General features: G+C 42.5%; 1 protein-coding gene across 3 annotated transcripts in view; it reads left to right on the forward strand.

Annotated features, from left to right (window-relative positions):
* ACE2 (angiotensin converting enzyme 2) overlaps window positions 1-26,580 on the forward strand; it is a 100,806-nt gene that overhangs the window by 37,936 nt on the left and 36,290 nt on the right. For all 3 annotated transcript variants that reach the window (XM_059050857.2, XM_067024170.1, XM_067024169.1), the window contains 3 exons: window positions 9,287-9,468; window positions 10,126-10,413; window positions 23,871-24,029. In XM_059050857.2, the coding sequence (XP_058906840.1) occupies window positions 10,228-10,413; window positions 23,871-24,029 (345 nt within the window). In that variant the 5' untranslated portion in view covers window positions 9,287-9,468; window positions 10,126-10,227. The remainder of the gene's footprint in view (window positions 1-9,286; window positions 9,469-10,125; window positions 10,414-23,870; window positions 24,030-26,580) is intronic.

The following is a 26,580-nucleotide window of genomic DNA, read 5'->3' on the forward strand; positions in this document are numbered from 1 at the left end:
TGGGGAGCTGTCCTATGCATTGTACAATGTTTAGCAGCATCCTTGACCTCTACCCACTAGATGCAGTAGCACCCTCCCCCCAAGTGGTGACACCCCCAGATGTCCCCAGGCATTGTCATTTGTCCCCTGGGATGCAAAATCATCCTGGTTGAGAGCCGCTGCTCTTTGTTACTGATATAGATTTGCTTTGAAGAGAACAAAATGACTGCCACACCATCTGAGGTTGTCATCTGTGAACCTATGATCTCTAATTTCTCTCTATTCCTGAACATTCTCACCCTCCTGAGAAAAACATAGCTTTTCACCGAAAGAGGGTAGAGCACGATTGGTCTCCCTTCAGTGAAAATTGTGAAGATGAATGCAGTAAAAGGAGTGCAAGGAGGAACTGTGTTTGTAACTTGTGTAAGTTTGATGTCACTGTGGGACCATTTTTCAAGCTGTCCAGCTACACCTGTTATGCTTCTTTATGCCTTGACTGTCCCTCTCTTCCATGTGTGCAACAGGAATTCCTTTGAAAAGCCCTTTCTGACCACAAAGAGTCTGGGCATGAAGTCAGACTGCTGAGGTTCCAATCCCGGTTCTATTTTTTTTTTTTTTTTTGGTGGTACGCGGGCCTCTCACCGCTGCGGCCTCCCCCGTTGCGGAGCACAGGCTCCGGACGCACAGGCCCAGCGGCCATGGCCCACGGGCCCAGCCGCTCCGCGGCATGCGGGAATCCCCCCGGACCGGGGCACGAACCCGCGTCCCCTGCATCTGCAGGCGGACTCCCAACCACTGCGCCACCAGGGAAGCCCCCCGGTTCTATTAATTTTCAGCTTTGTGATCTTGATTCCATGCCTCAGTTTCCTCATCTAGAAAATGAGGGTGGTGCTGGAGCTTACCTTATAGGGTTGTTGTGAGGATTAAATGTGGGGACACATGTAAAGCAGTTACATTCTGCCTGGCACATAATAAGCACTCAGCAGAGTTTGGATTTTATTATTACTGTTGCTGTTATTAGTAGTATTAGTCTCTGTGATTCAGAGTCTCATCTCCTTTGTGACGCCTACCTGGCGGACTCCTTGTGCTCACCCTGACCTCCTATTTCTCTGAAATCATGAAAAGTTTTATATTCTTACGAATCAGAATTTGTTCCATCATTTTTTATCTGTGTCTTCTGAGTAAAATTTCCCAATAACACAGGATGTAATGAGCCAGAGATTATGTGTTCTATATGATTTGCATTCTCTCATCCATCTCACTGGTTGGATAAGTAGTTGTTAATACTGTTGAGGGGATCTATATCCCTGGAAAAAATTGGGTAGTGGTTTGGGAAAATATCTTTTCTTTCCTATTAGAACTTTCTTCTCCTCTTGCCCACTCTTCTTGGTTATATCATATATATTCAGTGGGTAGAGACATCAGCATGCTATTGATACTGAGGTGGAAACTCCCTCCAGACCAAGGCACAGTTCAGGAATATCTTACAAGCTCTGACTTCTGTGCCTGCAATTCATAAGAACCCACACTCATGGTTGGAATGAAATCTCTACAGAAAATATCCCAGAAATAGTGGGACATTCTACAGTGGGTGGAATGCGCACGTCCTATATTACATATATGAAAGGCATCCCCTCCTACTCCCTTAAGGCAAAACCAGGTTTAGCTGGAGGTCTACCATTCTCCAACATGAATCAGATGTAAATCTTGATTAGTCTAAGCCAACTATGCTAGTCCCCTGAGAAAGCTTCCCTTAGTCTTAAAAAAGTCATTCAAAAAGAGAGAGATTCACAGGAAGAAAGTGCCATTGGTTTAGCTCATGAGTCTATGGGTTGGCAATTTTGTCTGGACTCACCTGAGTCAGTTGCCAGGGAAGCTGGGGGCTGGCTGGTCTAGGTTGGCCTCAGCTTGGTTGTCTCATCTCTGCTCCAGTGGTCCCTTGCTCAGGCTTGTTCACTTAATAGCTACTCAGCCTTCGGGGAGAGAGAGAGAGAGAGAGACAGAGAGAGAGAGAGAGAGAGAAAGGATGGACTGGCCCACTATCACTTCTGCCACATGCCATTGGCCAAAGCAGATTCAAGAAGAAGGAAATAGACTATATATCTTGATGGAAGAAACTGCAAAGTCACATTATAAAGAGTGTTGATAGAAAGAGGAGTAAAGAAGTCGTTTTGCAATCTACTACAAATATCTTATAGTCAAAGATAAAAAAAACCCTCTCGCTAATTAGCTGAGCATCATGGTAAATAGTGAGTTAAAATGTGGGCACCTGTACTTGTTAATCAGACTTAGGCTCTTTAGTTAACCTCTTTAAGTCTTCCTTTATAATCCTATTAGATGGAAATTATCAGAATTCCTTACAGGGTGACAGTGAGGATTCCAGAAGATACCGCTTGTAAAGTGCTTAACATAGTCTCTGGCCTATAAATATTAACCATAATTTGAAATCTATAAAGACAGGCTTGTATGCTCTAGTTAATGCCCTAGAATCCTCTCTTCCTCTCTCTCACTTTTCCTCCTTCTCCTGTCGTCTCTTAGTTAAGCCACACTGTGAGTCATTTCTTTCTGTCACTCCCCTTTACCCCATGACTATTCTAGCTGGCAGCTGCATCGCAGCACCCCCATATCTGTCAGAGGCTTGTGCCTCCAGTGGAGCTCTTTAGGATGCTGGTTTGCCGATGCCTGATGCTCACTGATGGGTGTATTGGGGCCTGACCCAATGCCTTGCCTTGTCCTGGGCCTTGTTACTTCTGGTTTTTGATAAGCAGCAGCTCTCTCTTCAGGGAGAGTGCCAGGTTGAAATCCCAACTGAGTAATATATGGAGATTTGTGCCCTCCCCCACTGCTTTTCCAGTTTCCCAAGGAGTATGTTGCTTGCCGGCATAGATCTAGACTACCAAAAGTGTCTCTAGAGTGCCCCGTGCTCCCAAGCGTCCTAGATCTTCCAGAAACATCATATGGAAGAGTCGGAGCTATCCCCAAATTTCAGGTTTATGTTGAATTTGTATGGAACTTGGGCCTAAGGACTTCTTGACCAAATAAATTCAGAGAGGATGCTGAATCAGCTTCCAAAGATGGTCAAGCATCCCAGCGAGCTATAACTGACTCCTGCTCCCCAGCTAACTTTAGGGAGATTCCAGTATTACAAAAGGAGAGGCAAAAAAGCTTGTGACGGTACCAATCACAAAATCCAGGGGAAAGGCTGAGCAGAGGATGCTCAGTATGAGAGTTCCTCCAAGTGTATTCTCAAGTTTTCAGTGTTCATGATTGGTTAGTGATGTCATCCTTGCAGAGATCGCTGAAGCTTTGCCTAACCTTATGTAAAGCAATGTCAAAACACTGGGAATAACCGAAATCCAAAACTAACATCTTGTAACACAATGGCATTATCCAGATTCCAAGGCCACAAGGCCTTGATTCCTTTCCGGATGGAATCCAAATTAATACTATTAATATCTACCACATTCTGACTGTCCTAGAAAAGATGCAAGGCTGCCCTGGGATTTATGTTGTAGAGTTTCTGGTTTCTACGCATCGACATATTTCTCAGCCAAAGAAGATTCCTGTTGAGGTTGATGACAGGCTGGCAAACCTCAAGAGGGTCGTCCATGGCAAAGAATGAAGAAGTAGTAAGACTCTTGCCCAACTGAGCTTCTAGCTTTTATGTATTTGTGGTGACTCTTCCAGTTGGATCTGAAAACATGGCTCTTGCACTCAGTCTGCAGACTGAGATAGAGGTCAATAGAGATGAAGGCTTATTCCAAGATATTTAGAGCCAGTCAGGAAGTATTAACCAAAGTGTAAAAGTCTTCCGTCACGCTCAGACTCTAGCTGGCAGGCAGGAGCCAGCTCCAGAAGGAGTCCTCTATGCTTTGAGTGCCCATTCAGTGTTCCAGCCTTGACCTGGGCTGGGTGTAAGCCGCTTCACTTTGACTGTATATCATGTCAGCTGCCTTCTCTGAACCTGCACCCTGCTTCAACTCAACCATCCTGTGCTCCTGAGATGTGTCTCCTTTTCTGTAAACCAGTCAAGAAATGTGATGCTCTGGCCAAGTTCCTGAAACTCCCTTTGATCACTTCCCTGTACAGTCCACAGGTGGCTCCTCTAGGGAGGGTTGTTTCAGGTAACTTTTTTCCTTCTTATCGCACCCCATTTTCCTTTTGACGTCTGGACTATGTAATACTTTCCAGCACACTGGGATCCTGAAGAAGTAAAATCCTTTCTTCTTTGCCTTAACTGAAAAGACACATTTGACTAACAGCTCTCACATTTATATCTTCATCCATGAGCTCCCTGCCAAACGGAAGATTTGTATATATCCTCACTTGGATTTCTCACAGCCTTGACTGAACTCCTACTCTTCCTTCTAAACTGTTTTACCTGCAACCTTCCTCGTATAAATTGATGTCAGCCTCATCCTTCTCGTTGTTCAATCCAAACACCCTGGAGTGATCCTTGGCTCTCTCTATCTTTCACAGCCTACATCTAATTCAGCAGAAAATCCTCCTGGTTTCATTTTCAAATTGTATTCAAAATCTAGCCACCTGTTCTTGATACAGCAGCCAGAGTGATGCTTTTCAAATGTAAATGAGATCATGTCACTCCTCCTTTCAAACTCTACCATGGATTCTCATTTCACTTAGAATAAAGGCTCAAGTTTTGCTTCTAAGGCCCTAGATATAAATTTATACTAGCGACTCTAGTGTTACCTGCTCTTTTGTACAGTCTGGATGTGGGAATAAATTCGGGTTACATGGCAAGCACTGTACTATTATAAATTCAGAGCAGTAATAATCCATACAACCTCCCTGGAATCCACAGTTTGGCCTCACAAACGTGAACTCTGTCTGTTGAAAATATTTGTCAGTTTGGTTAATGAAGATTATCTTTGCGCTATCTGTAGGAAAAAGGGGCAGCTATGTAACTAGAAATGTAAACAGGAAAGAACTTTAGCTTTTCCTTTGGGCTAAAGAGTCAACTTATTTATTTTCTGTAAAGTACTTATAAATTCACTTTGTGTGCTAAATATGTGGTCAAAACCAATTGAACTAAAGGCAAATCACTCTTGGTCATGTGGAGTCTTAAATTCTCTCTACTTTATATTCTTGATATCCTTTCTTATTTCTGTCAGAAACCTTACTCTCTCAATTTTAAGATAAGAAATTACACAGAACATTCTTTTGGCTCCGACCAAAGTTGTCCTCTTAACTTGGGGAGCTAGAGGAAATTTTTGCTTTAGCCGTTTAGCAACCTCACCATTTATGACTCAGTTGGAAGTGGTTAGAAAGTTGAGCAGTAAGGGAAAAATGGATCTCAAAGTCTATGCACTTTGCTCGAGGAGAATGAAGACCCACCCTCAGGTCTGAGCCTATGAAGAGGGAGTGTTCTGATTGAACTCCATGGTTATCTGGTTTCCATTTAGCTCTTAGCAGACAGCAAATCAGAAACAGGGAGGGGGTTCGTGGTGGGCAGGGCCACTCAAAGTGCATTCTTGAAGAAGTGGCACAGAATTCAGAACGTGCAGAGACAGCAGTTAATAGCAATAAAGCTGTTTGGAGCCATTTAATGTAAAGCCCCGAAGATGTTGTCACGTTATAGCCTAGTCAGTAAACGCTGTCCAAGATGATGAGACACTGAGTCATCTGGAAATAAAAAAGGACACATAAAATAATGTTCAGGCGACATCCTGATTAGATGGAATGTATTTTAGAAAAATGTCTACCTTAAATGGTTAAAAAAAGAGAGCAAAACTAGTAGAGTCAAAGCACTGCATTTTCATCTTGCTTACGTGGGGCCTGTTTATTCTCAGAATATGACAGTTTTCCTACAGAACGCTTATGAACGAGTCTCCAATCTCCCTCACTTCTCCAAGGCCACTAATTATTATACAGCTCCTCGCGCTTTGAGTGGCTTGTATTGCTAGGCTTCCAGCATTTTTCTCTGTGTTCTCATGTATTAATTCACAGAATACTTACGATGTCCCTGTGAGATGGGTATAATATGATTATCAGCTTTGAAATAAGGAAAGTAGATGTGAGGGAAATATCACCTGCTGAAAGTCACACAGCTAATCAGCGGCAGAGTCAAATCTGTTAAGCTACCTAAGTCTTCTTCTAAATGACAGTCCCGTGATGGAGGAGAGCTGTCTATGCTGGGTCTCCTTCCTCGCATCTGCACTGTGCTTCAAATGACATTATTTTAGACCCATTTACTCTCTTCTTTATTTTCCTCTGGATACTCTCCTGTGTCTCTCTGAAACTGTGGGTCTTCGAAATTAGCATGATACTCTGAATTCTTTTGTGTCTAATACTTCTAGTAACAAAGTCTAAGGTAGTCTAAGATGGCTTTGCTTTCTGGTGGCAGCCATGTTGGATTGATTGCTCATATTAAGCTTTTATTCAACCCTGCTTGACTGGGCAGCTGTAGTAGCTCGCTGACTGACCTCCTTGCTTCTACCCTTAGCCCTCAGTGTCTGTTCTCTAACCAGCAGTGAGAGTGATGCTGTTAAAACGTTCACTGGATCACTTCTCTGCTTGAAGTCTTCCCACATTACTCAGAGTAGAAGCCAAAGTCCTACAATTGTCTATAAGGCCCTCCTTCCAGCTTCCTCTCCATCTTCACCTCCTGCCACTTTCCCCATGCACTGGGCTCCAGCCACAAAGGCCTCTGATGTTTTTGAGGCCTTTGCACTTGCTGTTCCCTCTGCCTGGAACAGACTCCCCTCAGATATTCATATGGCTTTCATCCCTTCCTTCAGGCCTTTGCTCAGATGTCATCCTCTCACCCCACCCCGTCATTCACCCTCCTCCTTTCCTGCTTATTGTAAAGCCATAGTATTTACCATCAGCTACTTGTTTCTTCCGGCTACCCCACCTCGTATAATATGATATCCACAGGAACCCTTCCTGTCTCATTCATTAGTGTATATCCAGTATCTAGAATAGTGCCTAGCATAGAGTAGGTAGCCAATAAATAATTGTTGAATCAAGATTCTTTTTTTTAATTGAAATATAGTTGATTTACAATGTTGTGTTAGTTTCTGGTATACAGCAAAGTGATTCAGTTATACATATATATGTATATATATTCTTTTTCAGATTCTTTTTCATTATAGGTTATTACAAGATGAATATACTTCCCTGTGCTCTACAGTACGACCTTGCTGTTTATTTTACATACATGAATCAAGATTTTTGTTGTTTGGGACATGAACTGTTGTTGATCAGAGGACTACTTATTTCTGTGCTGTGAGGTTCTTTCATTTAGAGCTAGTCGTAGAACTTTACATTTTGTTAAATCCCTTGTTGAAATGGAAGATACAAAGGAAATGAGGCAGGCAACATCTTATTTGTTCCTAGTGAATCCCTAGATATATATTTGGGACCAGAGAGATATATTGTCCAAGTGCAAACTGCATTCTAAAAATGATTTTTTTTTTTTTTTTTTTTTTTTGTGGTAGGCGGGCCTCTCACTGTTGTGGCCTCTCCCTTTGCGGAGCACAGGCTCCGGACGCGCAGGCTCAGCAGCCGTGGCTCACGGGCCCAGCCGCTCCGCGGCATGTGGGATCTTCCCAGACCGGGGCACGAACCCGTGTCCCCTGCATCGGCAGGCGGATTCTCAACCACTGCGCCACCAGGGAAGCCCTAAAAATGATATTTTATAGTTTTTGTCTGGTGCCAAGACCAGACTCTTCCATCTACCCTTCTGAAAAATAGAACAGGTTTCCTCAGTTTCCACTCTCCTGTTTTCTCTGGTTCTTCATTCTTTCACAGAGGATCTGTTCCTTTAGGCCAGTTGTTTTTCTGGGTCCCATCCCCTGGGTCTTTAGTGGACTCTCTGCATTCTCAGAATGGTCTCAGGACACTTCTGGGCAGCCGTCAGAACATCAGCACCTTCTCCGTGGAGAGTCAACAAAACTTCCAATAGTTCACAGTCATCGCTTGCAGTTGGCCATTGTGAGCTAGTTTTCCTACAGAATTATTGTGACAAATTTCCCTCGCTCCTCAAAATTTCTTGGCTTCTAGATTTCTCCTGCCTCACTGTTATGTCAGGCTCCTTGTTCGTCTGTTTTAACTTTCAGATTTCCTATCCTGCTTTCCCTATCTCAGTTTGATGGCGTTAATCTGATTTTCTGCCTCAGTGTATTGAAGTCGGACTACTCCCATTTTTTTCCTGAACCCAAGAGCTTCATTCAGGAAGCAACCTGAGTAGAGTTGTGTTTCAGCTTTTATTAAAGTAACATTCCACCTCTTGGCTCAGAGCTCCACACACTGCCCCCTTTTCTCTTGACCGGTTTTTCTCTTAATGCCTGTAAAAGCGAGTGGATCTCAGCTTCCTTGAATGTGGAAGGAGCCTGACTGAAACTGCACTGATCCCCTCAGCTCACTTTCTTTTAACCTTCCTGATCATAATTGCTTAAATGTGTCAATTGCTTTATTTCTTAGAAGGATCGTGTCTTTTGATTCATATCAAGGGTAGTAAGAATCCACCTCTTTTTAAAAATATTTATGTATTTGGCTGCATCAGATCTTAGTTGTGGCACATGAGATCTTTCGTTGTGGCATGCGGGCTCTCTAGTTGTGGCCCGAGGGCCCTGTAGTCGTGGCACACGGGCTCTAGAACCTGCGGGCTTAGTTGCCTCGCAGCACGTGGGATCTTAGTTCCCCAACCAGCGATCGGACCAGGGATCGAACCTGCGTCCCCTGCGTTGGAAGGCGGATTCTTAACCACTGGACCACCAGGGAAGTCCCAGAATCCACCTCTTTTTGATGTAGCGGAACCAAATCCATCATCGTCACCAAAGGCCCACGTCCCTGTGCTGCTCTTTATCCACACGTCCATCATTGCTCTTAGACTATTGACAGCAACTTAAAGGCCTGTACTCTAGATTCAAACCGCATGCATTCGTATCCTGGCTCTACGACTTCCTGGCTGAGTAAGGTTTGGTCATTTATTTAAGTTTTCTGAGCCTCAGTTTCATAATCTATACAATGACAATAAAAATATTTGCCTCTAGGTTTGTTGTAATGCTTCAATGAGATATTATAATGCAGAGCACTTTAAACAGTTACTTATTATTTTTTTCCTCTTCTACAATAACATGTACAACTTTGGAATAAGGAGAAGTAGTGGAAACTGTTTTTAAAGGCTTGGTTACTGCCATTTCACCTGGACCTGGAAGACTTGTTTTTTGGGTAAAGAAATGTTTTCCCTGTGTGAAGGTTTCACAATCACAGTCAAGCAGGCCCCTGAGCCCTGCCATTTAAAGTGGCTCCTCTCTTTTACCTCTGACACTCATACCTACAGCCTGGGAACGAGGACAGTGGTCCAGCTCCTGAGATTCTACAGGATAACCACTAAAGTCTCTTTGAATTCTATGCAACGATACATGGCTATGGATGACCAGAACGTGAGATGGACACTCTCTGAATTTCATACCATGTGGTGGCCTTCTGATTTCCTTGTGACCTTGACCGAGCTTTGAACAGGTAAGTGAAAGGGATGGAGGCACACAGTGAAGTTAGTCGTAGAACCAGTGTTTAGCATGATCATCTGAGAAAGAGAAAAGGAGCCCTTTTAAGGTTTTCCAAGTTAAAGCAGGAGAGTTAACTTGTGGAGTGGAGGGTGGTCTTATAATTTTGAAAAATGGCCCTGGAAATTAAAATTTATCAGAAAAAAAATGAATTCTATAGAGACAAGGGCAAAGTTGTTTATTTAGGAAGGGAAAATGTGACCCAAATAGAGAGTTTCTGTGAATATGAGTGTAAAATAAAAAGGAAGGAGAGAGAAGTGACTTAATGGAATTGTCTCTAAAACGTATAAGTCCCAACATTACCCCCATGACCCCTAATTCTAGAGTTCTTTGGTCGCTGTAAAATCATAACACCTTCAGTGTATCTTTAACAGATTTTAAGGAACATACTAACCAAATGGACAAGTTTTGATTTGGCCATAAAATTTGAGGAGAGCTATGATTCTCTAGGATTAATGAATAACATTTGTTTATTTGATTTACTTTAAGAAATCACTCTAAAATCTGTTTACATATCTGTCCTCTCCAGGATGAATTTTGTGTTGGTTCAGCAGATTGTTTACTGTTTTTTCTTCTTCTTCCTTTTTTTTTTTTTTTTTATCTTCCTGCTCAGTGCCCAACCCAAGTTCAAAGGCTGATGAGAGAGAAAATCTCATGAGGAGGTTTTACTCTAGGGACGTTGTTCAGTGAATGGGATCTTGGCGCACAGAGAAAGATGTCAGGCTCTTTCTGGCTCCTTCTCAGCCTTGTTGCTGTAACTGCTGCTCAATCCACCACTGAGGAAGAGGCCAAGACATTTTTGCAGAAGTTTGACCATGAAGCTGAAGACCTGTCTTATCAAAGTTCACTTGCTTCTTGGAATTATAACACCAATATTACCGATGAGAATGTCCAAAAGATGGTGAGTTCTCTCCTATAGCAACATAGGGATATCGGTTACTTCTTAAAAATCAGCTTACTGCCCAGGAAACTGAAAAGGGAAATCAAAGAAATGCTCTGAGCTGTGAGGTTGGATGTTTGCCTCAGTATTTCTGATTCTGGAGTCCCAGATGCCTGAACAATTGACCTGTGGTTCATTTGGAAAATTGTTACAAAATAGTTCACTGGTCTCAGTCCAGATTCTTGGAAACCAGTGAACATGCTTTAGAAAGTTGCCACCATAATTCTCATCATAGTCAGGCTTTCAAAGCAGTTCATAGCAATGCCATAAGTTATTGAGTTAATAATTTCCCCAAGCCTACAATGTCAACAGGAATGTCTACAGACTCTCTACAAATGATCTATTAACTGAAAAAAAATGCAACTGGAGGCTTAGTGAAAGAGCTAGCCAGTAATTAAGATTACCAGGGGTCAGGTGAGGCTGGACTTGGGAATTCCTTCCTTAATGGTCACGGAGCTCCGAGGGACTTCCAGAGCATACGGGATCCACAGAACCCTCCAAGAAAAACCATAATCCAACCAGTTCGGACAAACCTCAAAATGCTCTGGGAAAGCAAGTTGTTTTGTTTGACAAGTGCCGGGATTTTGGAGATTTCTTCCCGCGCAGATCCCAAAGCAGTGCTGAAAATGGAGTGACATTATTTAAGAAAAGCGTTTATGATACTTGTACCGCAATACATTCTTTCGAAAATGTAGCTCAGGAGCTTAGTTTTTCCAATAGTCGGTTGCATGTAAATTAAATTACTGCTGCTCGCTGGACAGATCCAATCTGAGACCTGCCGCCTCATTCGAATTCCTCAGGAGATTTTTTTTCCCCCTGTTTTTCTAAAGCTTAAAGAAATCCCGGAGATTTTGACAGCCCAGTGTTGTCACAGGACAGCATTTTTCTTGTCTCATTGTTTGGTCTTACCTCTCTTCAGACCTCTTCACTGTTGCTTTTTTCTCACTTTTCATTTGCTCTCTGTTGGAGGTACCTGAAGTGCATTGTGCGTTTGTTTTCATTCTCTTTTTTTTTTTTTTTTAACATCTTTATTGGAATAGCATTGCCTTTCAGTGGTGTGTTAGTTTTAGCCGAATGGTCCGCAGGTGGTGGTGAAGTTTGACCGGCATCATGCCCAAGAGCTCTGGAGTCAGACTGCTGAGGTCCAAACCCTGGCTCCCCCACTTTCTATCTGGGTGAACGTGAGCTAGTTAGTGAACCTTTCTGCACCTTAGTCTTTCTGCCTGTGAAAAACAATGTTAACACTCATACTTGCCTCATAGGGTTGCTGTGACGACAGTTAATACACAAAACCACCAAAATAGTGCTCAGTGCTTGTGAGCCTGGGAGAACCATACGATATCATTGCTGTGAATGTGATATAGGGAGTTATAGTTGCCGAAGAGACGTGTAACAGTTCTGTTGAGTGCCCACGTGCTGAGAAGGCCTGTTGTACACGGAGATGTAGTGATGTTTGTTGAAATCATCTCTGGATCTTAAGCGCTATCATTTTTGAATTGCACTGCTTGATCAGAGGAAAGGCCAGAAATGAAAGGGCACAAATCCACAAAGTGTGGTCAAAGTGGAGACAGTATGGGCCCTTTAAAGAGAAGTGAAAATATCTGAATGCAAGAAGCAAGCAGGGGACCCAATATCTCCTTCCTCCAGCAATGGTGAAAGGCGCGTTAGTGCATTAGTGCACCTGTGCGGATTGACCTGGGGAGGGGGCAATGGACAGGGAGAGCGGTAGCTCTTCTCTTCTCTTATCACGTATATTGAGATCCCCTGATGAAACGGGCACTGCAGCTGGTGCTACCAGAGGCACCAAGATGAGCCGGGAGCTGAGATATGGTCTGCTGGTGGTGGCTATCAATAGAAATAACTGGAGAAATGGAGCATGTTCCCCAAGAGCCACTGGAATGATTTGGGGGGATCAGAGAGAGTTAGAAGAGAGGCGGAATTAGCTGTACAAAGCCTGACTCAAAAAGAAAAAAAAAAGACTGAGTCTGAGAGGGAACAAGAAAGGATCGAGTGTTCCCAGTTGCATTGGCCAACACTCTTCAGAGTGGAAAGGTGGTGTCTTTGAAAGCTCAAAAGAGAGAAATGTACGATAAATAGGGGGAGGTGCTGTTTATATTACAGGTGGTAAAACTGGTAAGACTTGTAAAACTAGGCCATTCTTTACAAAAGTGAGACATTGAAAACTGTAAGTCGGCTTTCGAAGTATTTAAGCGAATGTAAGGATTGTAGATCCACTGTGGGTAAGGAAGTACGGTTAAGTGCATTGATGGACCCAGTTCTTTACCTTTCCCTATATCAACACCCAAGGTTATGTCACTTTGCAGTGCCATCCCACTGAAGGTGACGTGATTGTGTCCTTCGCCATGTGACTTACTTTGACCAATGGGCTGTTAGCAGACGTGATGCAGGTAGAGGCTTGGAATGGCCTTGAACAGTGGGGCTTGTTCCTTGCACCTTTGGCTTTGCCATGACAACATGCCTGGGTTGGCCAGCTAAAGAGTGAGGGGTGTGTGGAATAGTTGTCCCGTCTGGAACCAATCCCCCAGAGTTGTAAGCAAATCCAGCCAAGATCAGCAGAGCCGCCTGGTAACCCTCAGTGATTCTAGGCATGTAAACAATGAACATATGCCATTGAGATTTCTGGCTGTTTGTTATGTAGTATTATTGTAGCAATAGATAACTAATACAGGAAGAGAAATTTGGGCTGTATTACATGTGTCTGTTCATATCCTATCAGGGTGACATTATTGAGGGCAATCTGCCATTTCCTAATTATCCCTTGGCATAATTTTCAGAGTCAGAATATTGGGCTTGTCAGCCAATCAATCAGACCTGGTATGGCGATTCTCAGATCAAGTCATGAGACTATAGCTTAAAATAATAGAAGGCACCAAAACTTGATCAGTATAGTGTCCCCACATCTCCCTGCTGAGGAGAGACCCATCACGTAGAGATCGGGAAAAAAGCTTGCTTCAAAACAGGTTTCCATAGAGTTCAGAAATTCAGTGAAAATTAATTACCAGATACTTGCTTTAGAGCAAATACTGTTCTCATGTGTGAGATCGAACATTCATGAATTAAACTGTAATTCTCTTCTCAGTAAAACGACATTACTTTTTTGAATTGCCCCTTCTTTGTAAGTTTATTGTTGGTTTTATTTTTGAAAGAGTCCTTTGTAAGTCAAAAGGATTTTTTTTTTCTTTTTTCTTTCTTTCTTTTTTTTTTTTTTTTGCAAAGTCGGAAGCTCTCTAGCAACATAGGAGGTCCCTGGACAATTTTTTTTATCCCGGGAAGAGAGCAAAAGGATCCCATCACTGGCAGGGGCCTCCTGGTTCACTGTTCCAGGATTTGGCAGTAACTGCTACAGCCGCCCCAAATTCCTTTGCATGCAGCCGAAGCGCGTGTTGCAGACTGCCCTGTTGGAGCCCTGGAGGTCTCCAAAAACACTTCATAAATATTTCTTGTTGAGTTGTCAGAAGTTGTGAAGAGAGAGCAGGAGGCCCACACTTACCCTTTGGGTGGTCAGGGCCCCTGGAGTCCTTGGGCATACCTGCTTCCTAAACCTTTTCCTCTGTCTTTAGGGCTGGGGGCACAGTGAACCCAGAGAAGGGTCATTTTAAACTGCTATTCTGTACCCAAGGAAAGACTGTAGACGCCAACCCTGTCTCCAGTGAATCTGTCCCACACTCCCCTACACATACAAGTACCTACACCCAGGTACAGGGGTTGCGAAAAGTCAGCGTGATGCAAATACGATGGAATTTAGGGAATCTGATGCTATCTTGACTCTCCTGAGCTGCCTGTGATACCTTGGGCAAGTCACTTATTTTTTTTTTTTTTTTGCGGTATGCGGGCCTCTCACTGTTGTGGCCTCTCCCGTTGTGGAGCACAGGCTCCGGACGCACAGGCCCAGCGGCCATGGCTCACGGGCTTAGCCGCTCCGCGGCACGTGGGATCCTCCCGGACCAGGGCACGAACCCGTGTCTCCTGCATCGGCAGGCGGACTCTCAACCACTGCGCCACCAGGGAAGCCCAAGTCACTTATTTTTTGTCTCTTGAAACATAAGAGGGTAGATGGGCCCAGCCAGGATTTTCCAGTGGATAACTGGTGAATGAATAAGTTCCACATGTGGAGGATTAACATGAGTCAAGTGCATTGGAGGCCTGTTCCTACTAGTTTTTCTTTGTCATGAAAACTTGATGATGTCCCAGCTGAGTGATGTAATTTGGTGAAACTGAACTTGAGCAACTCGAAATGACATGTTTAATTCCATCCAAATTTGACACAATTACTCACTGATCTAAGCACTCTGACAGGACACCAGGCAGCCACCAGCTACACCCAGGGAGGGCGGCCTGGTGGTCAGGAACTGCCGCTGCTTCTTAGTGTGTGCCAGGTAACTGGGCAAAAGAGAATTCATTTAATTTTGGCTAAATCCTTTGGTTTGGAGCGGTTCCATGGGTGTTTCAGATCTAGTTATAGGAGCTAGGGAATAGGTGTTTTTTTTTTTTTGCTTTGCTTTTGATATAGAGGGCTTTTAACAACAGCTTTGTTGAGATACAATTATGCACCATGAAATTCACCAATTAAAAGTCTACAATTCAGTGCTTTTTAGTATATTTGCCAAATTGTGCAACCGTCATCACCATCTCATTTTAGAACATTTCCATCATCCCAAAAGAAACTACACGCCCATTAGCAATCATTCTTCCTCCCCTCCCCCAGCTCTAAGCAACCACTAATCTACTTTCTGTCTCTATGGGTTTGCCTATTCTGGACATGTCGTATAAATGGAATTATACACTAGGTGGTCTTTTGTGACTGGCTTCTTTCACTTTGCATGCCATAGCATGTATCATTACTTGGTTCCATTTTATTGCCAAATACTATTCCATTATCTGGATTTTTCTTTTTACTTTTCACTGTAAAAATTGTCAAACACATATAAAAGAAGAAGGACTAGTATGTTGAATCTCCTTATACCCATCACCCAGCTTCAGCAACTGTCAACACTTTGTCCACTCTTGTTTCATTTTTCTACCCAACCCCATGTTTATTGGATTATTTTGAAGGAAATCCCGAACATCATATAACTATATGTTACGTGTAAATATTTCACCTTCTAGCTCTCAAAGTAAGAATTTCTAAAACAACCTTAATAGCGGTACCATGTCAAAAACTTGACAATAATTCCTCAATACCATCAAATATCTAGTCAGTATTCAAATGTACCCTAATGTCTGGTTTAAAAAAAATTTCAGCTGGTTTGTTTGAATCAGGATCTAACAAGGTCCTCTCTTGATCATTCTAACAGATGTACTTTAGGTCTCTTTTAGTCTATAGAGTCCCTCGTTTTTCTGTCTGTTTTGTTTTGTTTTGTTTTGCAATTTATTCGCAGAAGTACTGAACTGTTAGTCCTATAGAAACTCCCACTTTCTGGATTTGCTGATTATGTCCCTATAATATTGCTTAACATGCTCTTTTGACCCCTGTGTTTTCTGTAAATGTATAGATCCGGGGCAGAGGTCAGCACACTTTTTCCATAACAGGCCAGGTAGTAAATATTTCAGGCTTTGTGAGCCCTACAGCCTCTATTCAACTCTGCCATTGTAGACCAGTCAACTCTGCCATTGTAGCACAAAAGCAGCCATAGACAGCACATAAATGAGTGTGAATATGTTACAATAAAACTTTATTTACAAAAACAAATGGTGGGCAGAGTCCTGATCTAGAGACTTGTTCAAAATCAGGATTCACTTGTGAATTTTTTAATAGGTGTGGAAAATGAATTTACACTACTAGCAGGGTGCAGGAATATTGAGCCAAGAAATTAACAAAAAACTTGTTCAGGTTCCTAGAGCTCTGGAAAAAAGAAGCAAATTAAAAAATCTGTAGGGACCCTTTTATGACCCAAAGCTCAAGGCATTCCTACTTTATGTAATAGACACAAATATATTTAAAATAGACTAAAATTTAAATAGGAAAAGCAAGACAAACTTTTATAAGGCTATATAGGTGACTCTTGGTTAGAAATAGTTTATTATTTTTTTTTAAGATAAGATTTCTTTTTTATATTTCTTTTTATTTATTATTATTTATTGTTGGCTGCATTGAGTCTTCATTGCTGCGCATGGGCTTTCTCTAGTTGTGGCGAGCGGGGGCTACTCTTCATTGGGGTGCGCGGGCTTCTCATTGCGGTGGCTTCTCTGGTTGCAGAGCACGGGCTCTAGGTGCGCGGGCTTCAGTAGTTGTGGCACACAGGCTCAGTGATTGTGGCTCATGGGCTCTAGAGCGCAGGCTGAGTAGCTGTGGTGCACAGACTTAGTTGCTCCGCGGCATGTGGGATCTTCCCAGACCAGGGCTTGAACCCGTGTCCCCTGCATTGGCAGGCAGATTCTTTTTTTTTTTTAATTTTTTTAACATCTTTATTGGAGTATAACTGCTTTACAATGGTGTGTTAGTTTCTGCTTTATAACAAATTGAGGGCTTCCCTGGTGGCTCAGTGGTTGAGAATCCGCCTGCCGATGCAGGGGACGCGGGTTCGTGCCCCGGTCCGGGAAGATCCCACATGCTGCAGAGCGGCTGGGCCCGTGAGCCATGGCCGCTGAGCCTGTGCGTCCGGAGCCTGCGCTCCGCAATGGGAGAGGCCACAACAGTGAGAGGCCCGCGTACCACAAAAAAAAAAAAAAAAAAAAGGTGAATCAGTTATACATATACATATATCCCCATATCTCTTCCCTTTTGGGTCTCCCTCCCTCCCACCCTCCCTATCCCACCCCTCTAGGTGGTCACAAAGTGCCAAGCTGATCTCCCTGTGCTATGCGGCTGCTTCCCACTAGCTATCTATTTTACATTTGGTAGTGTATATATGTCCATGCCACTCTCTCACTTTGTCACCATCTTACCCTTCCCCCTCCCCATATCCTCCAGTCCGTTCTCCAGTATGTTTGTTTTTTAGATTCCATATATATGTGTTAGCATATGGTATTTGTTTTTTTCTTTCTGACTTACTTCACTCTGTATGACAGACTCTTGGTCCATCCACCTCACTACAAATAACTCAATTTCATTTCTTTTTATCGCTGAGTAATAGTCCATTGTATATATATTATGCCACATCTTCTTTATCCATTCATCTGTTGATGGACACTTAGGTTGCTTCCATGTCCTGGCTATTTTAAGTAGAGCTGCAGTGAACATTGTGGTACATGACTCTTTTTGAATTATGGTTTTCTCAGGGTATATGCCCAGTAGTGGGATTGCTGGGTCGTATGGTAGTTCTATTTGTAGTTTTTTAAGGAAACTCCATACTGTTCTTCATAGTGGCTGTATCAATTTACATTCCCACCAACAGTTCAAGAAGGTTCCCTTTTCTCCACACCCTCTCCAGCATTTATTGTTTCTAGATTTTTTGATGATGGCCATTCTGACCAGTGTGAGATGATATCTCATTGTAGTTTTGATTTGCATTTCTCTAATGATTAATGATGTTGAGCATTCATTCATGTGTTTGTTGGCAATCTGTATATCTTCTGTGGAGAAATGTCTGTTTAGGTCTTCTGCCCATTTTTGGATTCGGTTGTTTGTTTTTTTGATATTGAGCTGCATGAGCTGCTTGTAAATTTTGGAGATTAATTCTTTGTCAGTTGCTTCATTTGCAAATATTTTCTCCCATTCTGAGGGTTGTCTTTTGGTCTTGTTTATGGTTTCCTTTGCTGTGCAAAAGCTTTGAAGTTTCATTAGGTCCCATTTGTTTATTTTTGTTTTTATTTCCATTTCTCTAGGAGATGGGTCAAAAAGGATCTTGCTGTGATTTATGTCATAGAGTGTTCTGCCTATGTTTTCCTCTAAGTGTTTGATAGTGTCTGGCCTTACATTTAGATCTTTAATCCATTTTGAGTTTATTTTTGTGTATGGTGTTAGGGAGTATTCTAATTTCATTCTTTTACATGTACCTGTCCAGTTTTCCCAGCACCACTTATTGAAGAGGCTGTCTTTTCTCCATTGTATATTCCTGCCTCCTTTATCAAAGATAAGGTGACCATATGTGCGTGGGTTTACCTCTGGGCTTTCTATCCTGTTCCATTGATCTATATTTCTGTTTTTGTGCCAGTACCATACTGTCTTGATTACTGTAGCTTTGTGGTGTAGTCTGAAGTCTTAGAGGGCAGGCGGATTCTTAACCACTGTGCCACTAGGGAAGCCCAGGAATGGTTTATTAAATGACTTTTGGTTTAGAAAGATTTATTAAATAAGAGACAAAAAGATCAATCTATAAAGGAAAAGACTGAGCAAATCAGTTGCATTAGGCTTAGAAAGAAACTTCTGTGCACTAAAAGACATCATAAACATACACACACAGACACACAGAAGACAAGAAGCAGAGTCTGAGAAAACATTTGTGATACATATAATTAACAAAAGATTAACAGTCAGAATCTATAAAGAAATTTTACTAAGTGATAAAAAAGACAAAAATTCACTAGAAAAAAAGGGAAAGATTGAGCAGCAAATACATAGAGAAGGAAATTTGAATATATATATATTTATATACCTCATATATATGTTTAGCCTCACTAATAATCAGAGGAATAAGATTATATTAATAATGAAATGCCGAGTTGAAATAAAATCAGATTTACCAAGATTTAACAATATCTACAGGAGTTGAAAATTGCTTTAACCCATCAATTCCACTTCTAAGGATATGTGGGGGTTTTTTAATTAATTAATTGATTTTTGGCTGTGTTGGGTCTTTGTTGCTGTGAGGGCTTTCTCTAGTTGCGGCGAGCGGGGGCTACTCATCGTTGCAGTGTGCGGGCTTCTCATTGTGGTGGCTTGTCTTGTTGTGGAGCATGGGCTCTAGACATGCAGACTTCAGTAGTTGTGGCACGTGGGCTTAGTAGTTGTGGCTCACGGGTTCTAGAGCGTAGGCTCAGTAGTTGTGGCATGTGGGCTTAGTTGCTCCACGGCATGTGGGATCTTCCCGAACCAGGGGTTGAACCCGTGTCCCCTGCATTGGCTGGTGGATTCTCAACCACCGCGCCACCAGGGAAGTCCTACCATTTCTTTTTTGTAGTGAGAACATTTAAGATCTACTCTCTTAGCAACTTTTGAGTATATAATATGGTATTATTGATTCTAACCACTAAATAAATATGTCTGAAGCAACTATTGCAAAGTGTCAACATTTAAAAAAATCTGAGTAGAGGTTTTCGTGATATTTGCTATGTTACTTATACTATGATATATTTTTTTATTATGAAATATCTCAAATATATATCTAGTGGCCCACTTTCTGGCAGGACCCAATTTCAAGTGTGAGTGGATTTTTCTTTTTCCCTATGAGATAAAATTCAGAAAAAATTAAAATGTTTGAAAGCCACCCCCCTTCCTCCCATCTGAAAAAAGAAAAAAGAAATTTTTGATTCTCATGGCAAAACAATATTGTTATAATTTAGATTACCTACTTCGCTGAATAGAATAAGCTGTTTTAAAAAATATGCAAGTGTCTGGGCATATTTGAAAAGTAACCAAGGCAGTTTTCATCTTTGAATCTGATGTAGTTTTGAGAGCTATATTTGGAAACTGGACCAGCATATGGGACCTGAGGGTGGAGGATTCCCTGGGAGCCTGTCGGGCTCCATGTCACTGCTTGGATGCTAAGGTTCCATTCAGTTTTACATCTTCTGTCTTCAGGGAACTCTCATACCTACAGGGGAAGAAGTGGTTTAGGGGTTGATAGTGAGCTATAGAAAAAAAGAAAATGAGATTTTAATTCTTTTCATTTCAAGCAACTTATCACTAAAGCATTTTAATTGTTTAGATAAAACTATCATAATTTGGGTAGAGACCGCAGACGTATGGCTTAAGATGAAGCTCATATGAAAACATTTAAAAGCATAATGAACTCATATTTAACTTGCATATCATTAGGGCCAAAAAGAGCAGGATATCTTTTGGAGTGTTTTAAAATATGAATTAGGATTTTACATTTTCAGTCCTTGAAATTACAAAGGATCTCTTGTAGCATGAGAATATGGTATCCAGTGTAGTTATATGTAGGAAGTCAGAGAGGGTTCTAACTTCCTGTGATTGTACTGAATAATGTGTGTCTTGACCCCAAACCCCCATCAATGGCTGTGGAAACTTTTGCTGTGTTAGTTGCTGCTCTCCTGCCTTTGCACAGAGGGAGTATGGGGTGCCACTTATTTGATTTGTAATGGCTCCTTTTGAACCCTGTAGCTATGTAAGTTACTGTATATGCTTCAATTCATTCATCATTCAAATCAAAAAAGTACATGTAGCTCTCAAGCACTGTCTATGTTACTTGGTTGGTATGTATGAACTGACTTTGATTCTCTGTATAACTTCTAAGCTGTAAGTTTTATTTAGACTTGGTAGGCTTATAGTACGAATATGGAATACATTGTAATCAATATTAAAAAGAACAGCTTGGGATGGGACAGTGTGTCCTCAGGGGCCAAAATTGAAGGCAACATAAAGTAATTTTTTTGTGATATAACACTTGTATATGGTAGTGATAAATAAAATAAAACAGAAAGCTTCAAAGTTCCCACACGCAGTATAATTTTTTAAAAATATTTTAAGATTGGGGCCTTTTGGAGATAGTGAGCTGTTTCCAAAGTAGATTGAAAAGAAAAGAATTGCCTTAATTTGGGATCAAAGTTTTACTAGAAATTTTGCTGTCAGTCGTTGTGGATTGGATGAAAAAGGGTAGGGACTGAGAGGTGAGTGGTGGGTTGCATGAATGAATTGTGCTGTAGACCAAACTCCTCTTTCCATAGCTCACTCCCTCTCATTCGGGCATGTTAGAGACAAGATCAAAATGTGTTGAATCCAATCTGTAGCCAATGGTTAAGAGCGTTAGCTTTGGAGGTAAACATTTCTGGGTTGACACCCTGGTTCTTCCAGTTGCTAGCTGTGTGACCTAGGCAAAGTTGCTTACCTGCTCTGTGCCTCATTTCCCTCATTTGTGAAGTGGAGACAATCACAACTACGTCACAAGATTGTCTGTGAAGATTACCTGAGAAGTAGTTCCTGAGGGGTTGTGTGTGCTCAATAGAGAGAGAACCCTTTTTCCATTTCACTGTGACTATTCCCTTCATCTCTTGTCTGATCCGTTGTTCTCCCTTTCCTGCACCACTTTCATCATGTCACACACCTGCTTGCAACCCCTAAGTGACTCCCTAGTATTTACAGGATAAAAGTAAAATTCCTTGGCCTAGAGAGTGCAGTCATGCCTGGAGTCCTGCTTTGGACTCTGTACTAGTTATCTATTGAGTAAAAGATTACCACAAGTGTAGTAGCTTAAAACAACACACACTTGTTATCTCACAGTTCCTGTGGGGCAGGACTCCAGGCATAGCTTAGCTGGATCTGCTTCTGAGTCTCATAAGCTTACAATCAAGGTCCCGGCTAGAGCTGTGGTCTCAGCTGCAACTCAACTGGGGGTGAATTCACTTCCAAGCTAATGTGGTTAGTGGTAGCATTTAGATCCTCATATGTTGCTGAACTGAGGTCCTTAGGATGTCAGTCAGAGGCCATCTTCAGTTCCTCACCATGTGGCCCTATCCATAGGATAACTCACAACATGGCATCTTGCTGCATCAAAATCAGCAAGGGAGGGCTTCCCTGGTGGCGCAGTGGTTGAGAATCCGCCTGCCGATGCAGGAGACACGGGTTCGTGCCCTGGTCCGGGAAGATCCCACGTGCCGCGGAGCAACTAAGCCCGTGAGCCATGGCCGCTAGGCCTGCGCATCCGGAGCCTGTGCTCCGCAACGGGAGAGGCCACAGCAGTGAGGGGCCCGCATACCGCAAAAAAAAAAAAAAAAAAAAAAATCAGCAAGGGAGAGTCTTCTGGCAAGGTAAAAATGGCAACCTTATGTAACATAAACTTGTACGTCCTGTTACTTTTGCTATGTTCTCCCAGTTAGAAGTGAGTCACAGGTCCTGCTCACACTCAAGGGGAGGGGGACACACAAGGGTGTACACCACCAGGAAGTAGGGATCACAGGAGCTGTCTTAGTGTCTGCCCACCACAGGATCCAGGATCCAGATACTGGCAGCTAGTTGCCAGCTCCACTCTTTATTTATTTCTCTTAGCCCCTTTCTACACATAGGAAAACTGGAAATAGAATAATTTTCTATCTCGTGGGGTTGTTAAGAAGACCAAATGAGGTAAATTATTTTGCAAAGTACTCTACACCCATCTATCTCCTGCGTACTTTAAGGTCTGTCTTAAGTTCCACCTCCTCCACGAGGGCTTGCCAAATTTGGTCCCTGTAACAGGAACTGCTTAGCCCCACTCATAGTTTATACATTATCATACGCTCTTGTTTCAGTAATGAAACATTCACGATGCATATCTTATCTGTTTGATAAAACCGTCAGCAACTTAAGGACAAGGACTTTTTTCCCTGTAAGTGATAAAGTAGCTATGATTTTTAAATGCTTGGGATGTACCAGGCACTTTGATAGGCATCATATTACTTGTTAAATTTTCTCGCCCTTACAGCAACCCTTTGAGGTAAGTTCTACTATTATTACTCTCATTTTACGGGTAAGGTAACATGAGTCAGAGAGGCTAAGTAATTTGCTCAAGCTCACAGCAGCTAGTCAGAAGTGTCTGACTCAAGGAGTGGAGTTCTTACTCGCCTCATATGCTACCTCTTTTCTAGGATCTAGAGAAGTACAATGTACAAAATAGTTGCTCATTTCAGTCTTTGATAAATGGCAATGAGCTTGTGCGCTGAGAGAAGACTGCATTGGATAAGTCTGGAGAAGTCCACTTGCCTACTGATGGTCAAGATGGGGGGGGCAAGTGAATCCTGGCATCATCACCTGCTTATTGGTTTCTTTTGCTGGTAGAAAATCACCACAGCTACCAAATGGCCATGTTCTGGGCAGCCTTGACTGGGGATCATACTTTAAGGTCAGAATCTCTGGTATATCATGGCACCACGGAGCTTCCTGTAAACTGGTTCTCATCGCCATGAGGAGCTGTATGCCCAGGAAGTCCGCTCTGGGCTCTGCTGGACTCTCCCTTTAGAGCACTCATCCTTGCATCCTTGAACAACTCGCCCACGTCACAAGTGCTAAGGCCATACCTTCCAGGGCCTCACAACATGAATCCTATGTAAGAATTCACTTCCAGTTCTGGGGACAGGACCCTTGGGAAAACTAAGCAGTAGGTCAGAAAGAGAGAGTGACCAAGAGTGGCTTGGTCACTCTTAACCTAAACTTTGACCTTCAGCAAAGCAGAGAATTAAATCACTCAGGAAATATTAAATGTTCCACCAGATGCTCTTTGGACTAAATCTTCTGTTCTGTCTATTCGAGCAGTGCCCTTCTAACTTCGACTTTATTATTATTATTTTATTTCTTGTCGTTTCAGAATGCAGCCAGGGCCACATGGTCTGCCTTTTATGAAGAACAGTCCAGGACTGCCAAAACTTATCCACTGGAAGAAATTCAGAATCTCACACTCAAGCGTCAATTGCAGGCCCTTCAGCAGAGTGGGACCTCAGTGCTCTCAGCAGACAAGAGCAAACGAGTACGTGACGTGCTAGCATTGACCCCAAGAGTTGAAATATTGGAGAAATCTTAAACATTAATATCACCCCTGGCTGCTTCCTTTATCCGCCAAGATAGCAATGCTCACAATAGAAAGAGCTCTGCGCCTCGGTGGGGTGGCCACGTAACTTATCGTCCAAACCGGAATCCTTTGCGAGTGAAGGAGGACACTGGTATGTTAGGACACATTGTTAAACCACGATTCTGAGGGCGCCGTGGTGTGTGTGGACACAGTGACAGAGGTCACCTTCCTGCGGACCAGGCACTTAGCCCATGTCCGTGCTTCTCAACCGGGAGTGATTTTGCCCGCCGGGGACATTTGACAATATCTGGAGACATTTTGTGGTTTTTACAACTGTTGAGGGGTGCTGTTGGCATCTAGCGGGTAGGGATGCTGCTAAACACTCTACAAGGCACAAGGAAGCCCCCAAAGACGAGTCGTCTGGTCCAAAACGTCAGTGGTGCTAAGCTAGAGAAGCCCTGTATGTCGTCTGCTTCTCCCCCACCCCTTTGATTCTTGACTCTCCTCTGCAACTTCTTTAACAAGTAGCTAAACCACCCCAGCTCAAACTACTTCAGGGATGGGCCACTCGCTTCTTTCCAAGACGCCAGTTCCATACGTGGGTCCCTCTTAACTGATGGCAAGATACTCCCTCCGTTGAGCATAAAGTGCTTTACCTCCACTTTGTACCGCCTTCTCGAGCCAAATTGCTCTCTCCCATAATGGTCTTTAAATAAAGGAAGGCAGGTAATTTTTTTTTTTTTAACTGGTAGAGTCTTTTGTTCTCTAGGCTAAACATCCTTCACTCTGTCAATTTTCCCTTATACGATGGTTTCAAGTTCCCTGACCAGTCCTAGTCTCTGGCTTCATTTTGTCAGTATCCCTGGACTGAACACAGCCCTGCGAGTGGGTTTGGGTCTGCATGGAGGTGAGCGGGGGCACGACGTCCTGGTCCTGTGCTTCACATCTACCGAGACAGTCCAGGATTACATTAGGCTTCTGTTTGCTTGCTTTGGTTTTTTGGCAGTCAAATTCCGTGTTGCTCCAAAAATGATACCTTTGAAAATTCTATTCTTATGTGGGTAGTTTGTCTAAATTCAAGAAAGCCTATATTCACCCCTGTTAAAATAAAAATCTCTCATCCTATCTCTCTAGCCCAGGAGTCAGCAAACTTTCTTTCTTTAAAGGGAGCGATAGTAGATATTTTAGGTTTGTGGGCCATACTGTCTCTGTCCCTCTGAGAGAATCTGCTCTTATTGCGGGAAATCAGCCACAGCTGGCACAGAAACAAATGGGCATGGCTGTGTTCCAGTAAAACTTTACAAAAACAGGCAGCAGACAGGATTGGTCTGCAAATCATAACTGACAGACCCTTGATTTGATCTATTGAAATATTTTAATCTAAGATTTGGCTATTTAACATCAAAGTCTTTCTCAGCTGCTTGCCCTCTGGTACTGTGTTCTTATCTGAATCTATAAAAAGAAAAATGCACGATAAGGACAAAGATAAAACCATATGGCATGTGTCTTCCTACAAGTTGTTGTTTATTATCCTGCATTCTTTGGGGCCCATTATTCAAATAGTTATTAATCCACTTTATTTTATCCATTTCGCCCTTCCCCATCTTTTCCACAAGGACACCGTGTGAAACCTTGCCCGTTGCTCTGTTACAATCTAGAGCTTGGTCTAGTCTAGATGGAAACTGGACATTGTATTTTTAAAAGATCCCTAGATAATTCTCATGTGCAGCCAGGATTAAAAATCACTGAACTGCATGTAAGAAGAGCTTGAAGTGTTTGGGAGGAGGGGAGACTCAAGGATGCATGAATTCATTGGAGAGGAAGGAGGGAAGATGGAAAAAGCAGATAGAGAAAGAGACCAGGAGGGGTTTTGTGCCATGGTAAGGGACTTAGGTTTATTCCTTTGGACTGTGGGATCTTGTTGAAGTTTTCAGCATGAGATCTGTTTCATGTTTTAGGATAATGGCTCTTGTAGTAGAGTGAAGGAATAACGGAAGAGAGAAATAGGAGAAGGGGAAACAGGGCCATTCCTCCAGTGCTTCTTAAATCATCTATGGGAGAGAACCAGTCCCTCCCTCCCTCCCTCCCTTCTTTCCTTCCTTCTTTCCTTCCTTCCTTCCTCCCTCCCTCCCTTCTTCCCTGTCTTTCTTTATTTCCAATCCATCCCAGATCAGTGCTTGGTTAATTTCATTGATCACATGCTTAGCTGTCATGGAAATAGCAAATCGTTTTTAAAAGTTTATAAACATTTATTCTCTCAATTCCTGTGCTTCTCATAGATGAGAAACAAACTATTTGCTGACTTGCACTGGTCCATGGGCCATACTTTGAGTAGCACTGCTTTACTCTATTACCTTTATGTTCCTTTACCTACAGGGTAAAAGTTAAACTCTTCAGTAAGTCATAGAAGGCTGCTCATGATCTGCCCCTACTTCTCTCTCTATTCTCCCATCCTCCGTGCCCCTCAATCAACACCACTACCCCAGTTTTCTCTCTCATGTCACCACTC

Source organism: Kogia breviceps, chromosome X (genome assembly GCF_026419965.1).
Source record: "Kogia breviceps isolate mKogBre1 chromosome X, mKogBre1 haplotype 1, whole genome shotgun sequence".
Classification (NCBI taxonomy): domain Eukaryota; kingdom Metazoa; phylum Chordata; class Mammalia; order Artiodactyla; family Physeteridae; genus Kogia; species Kogia breviceps.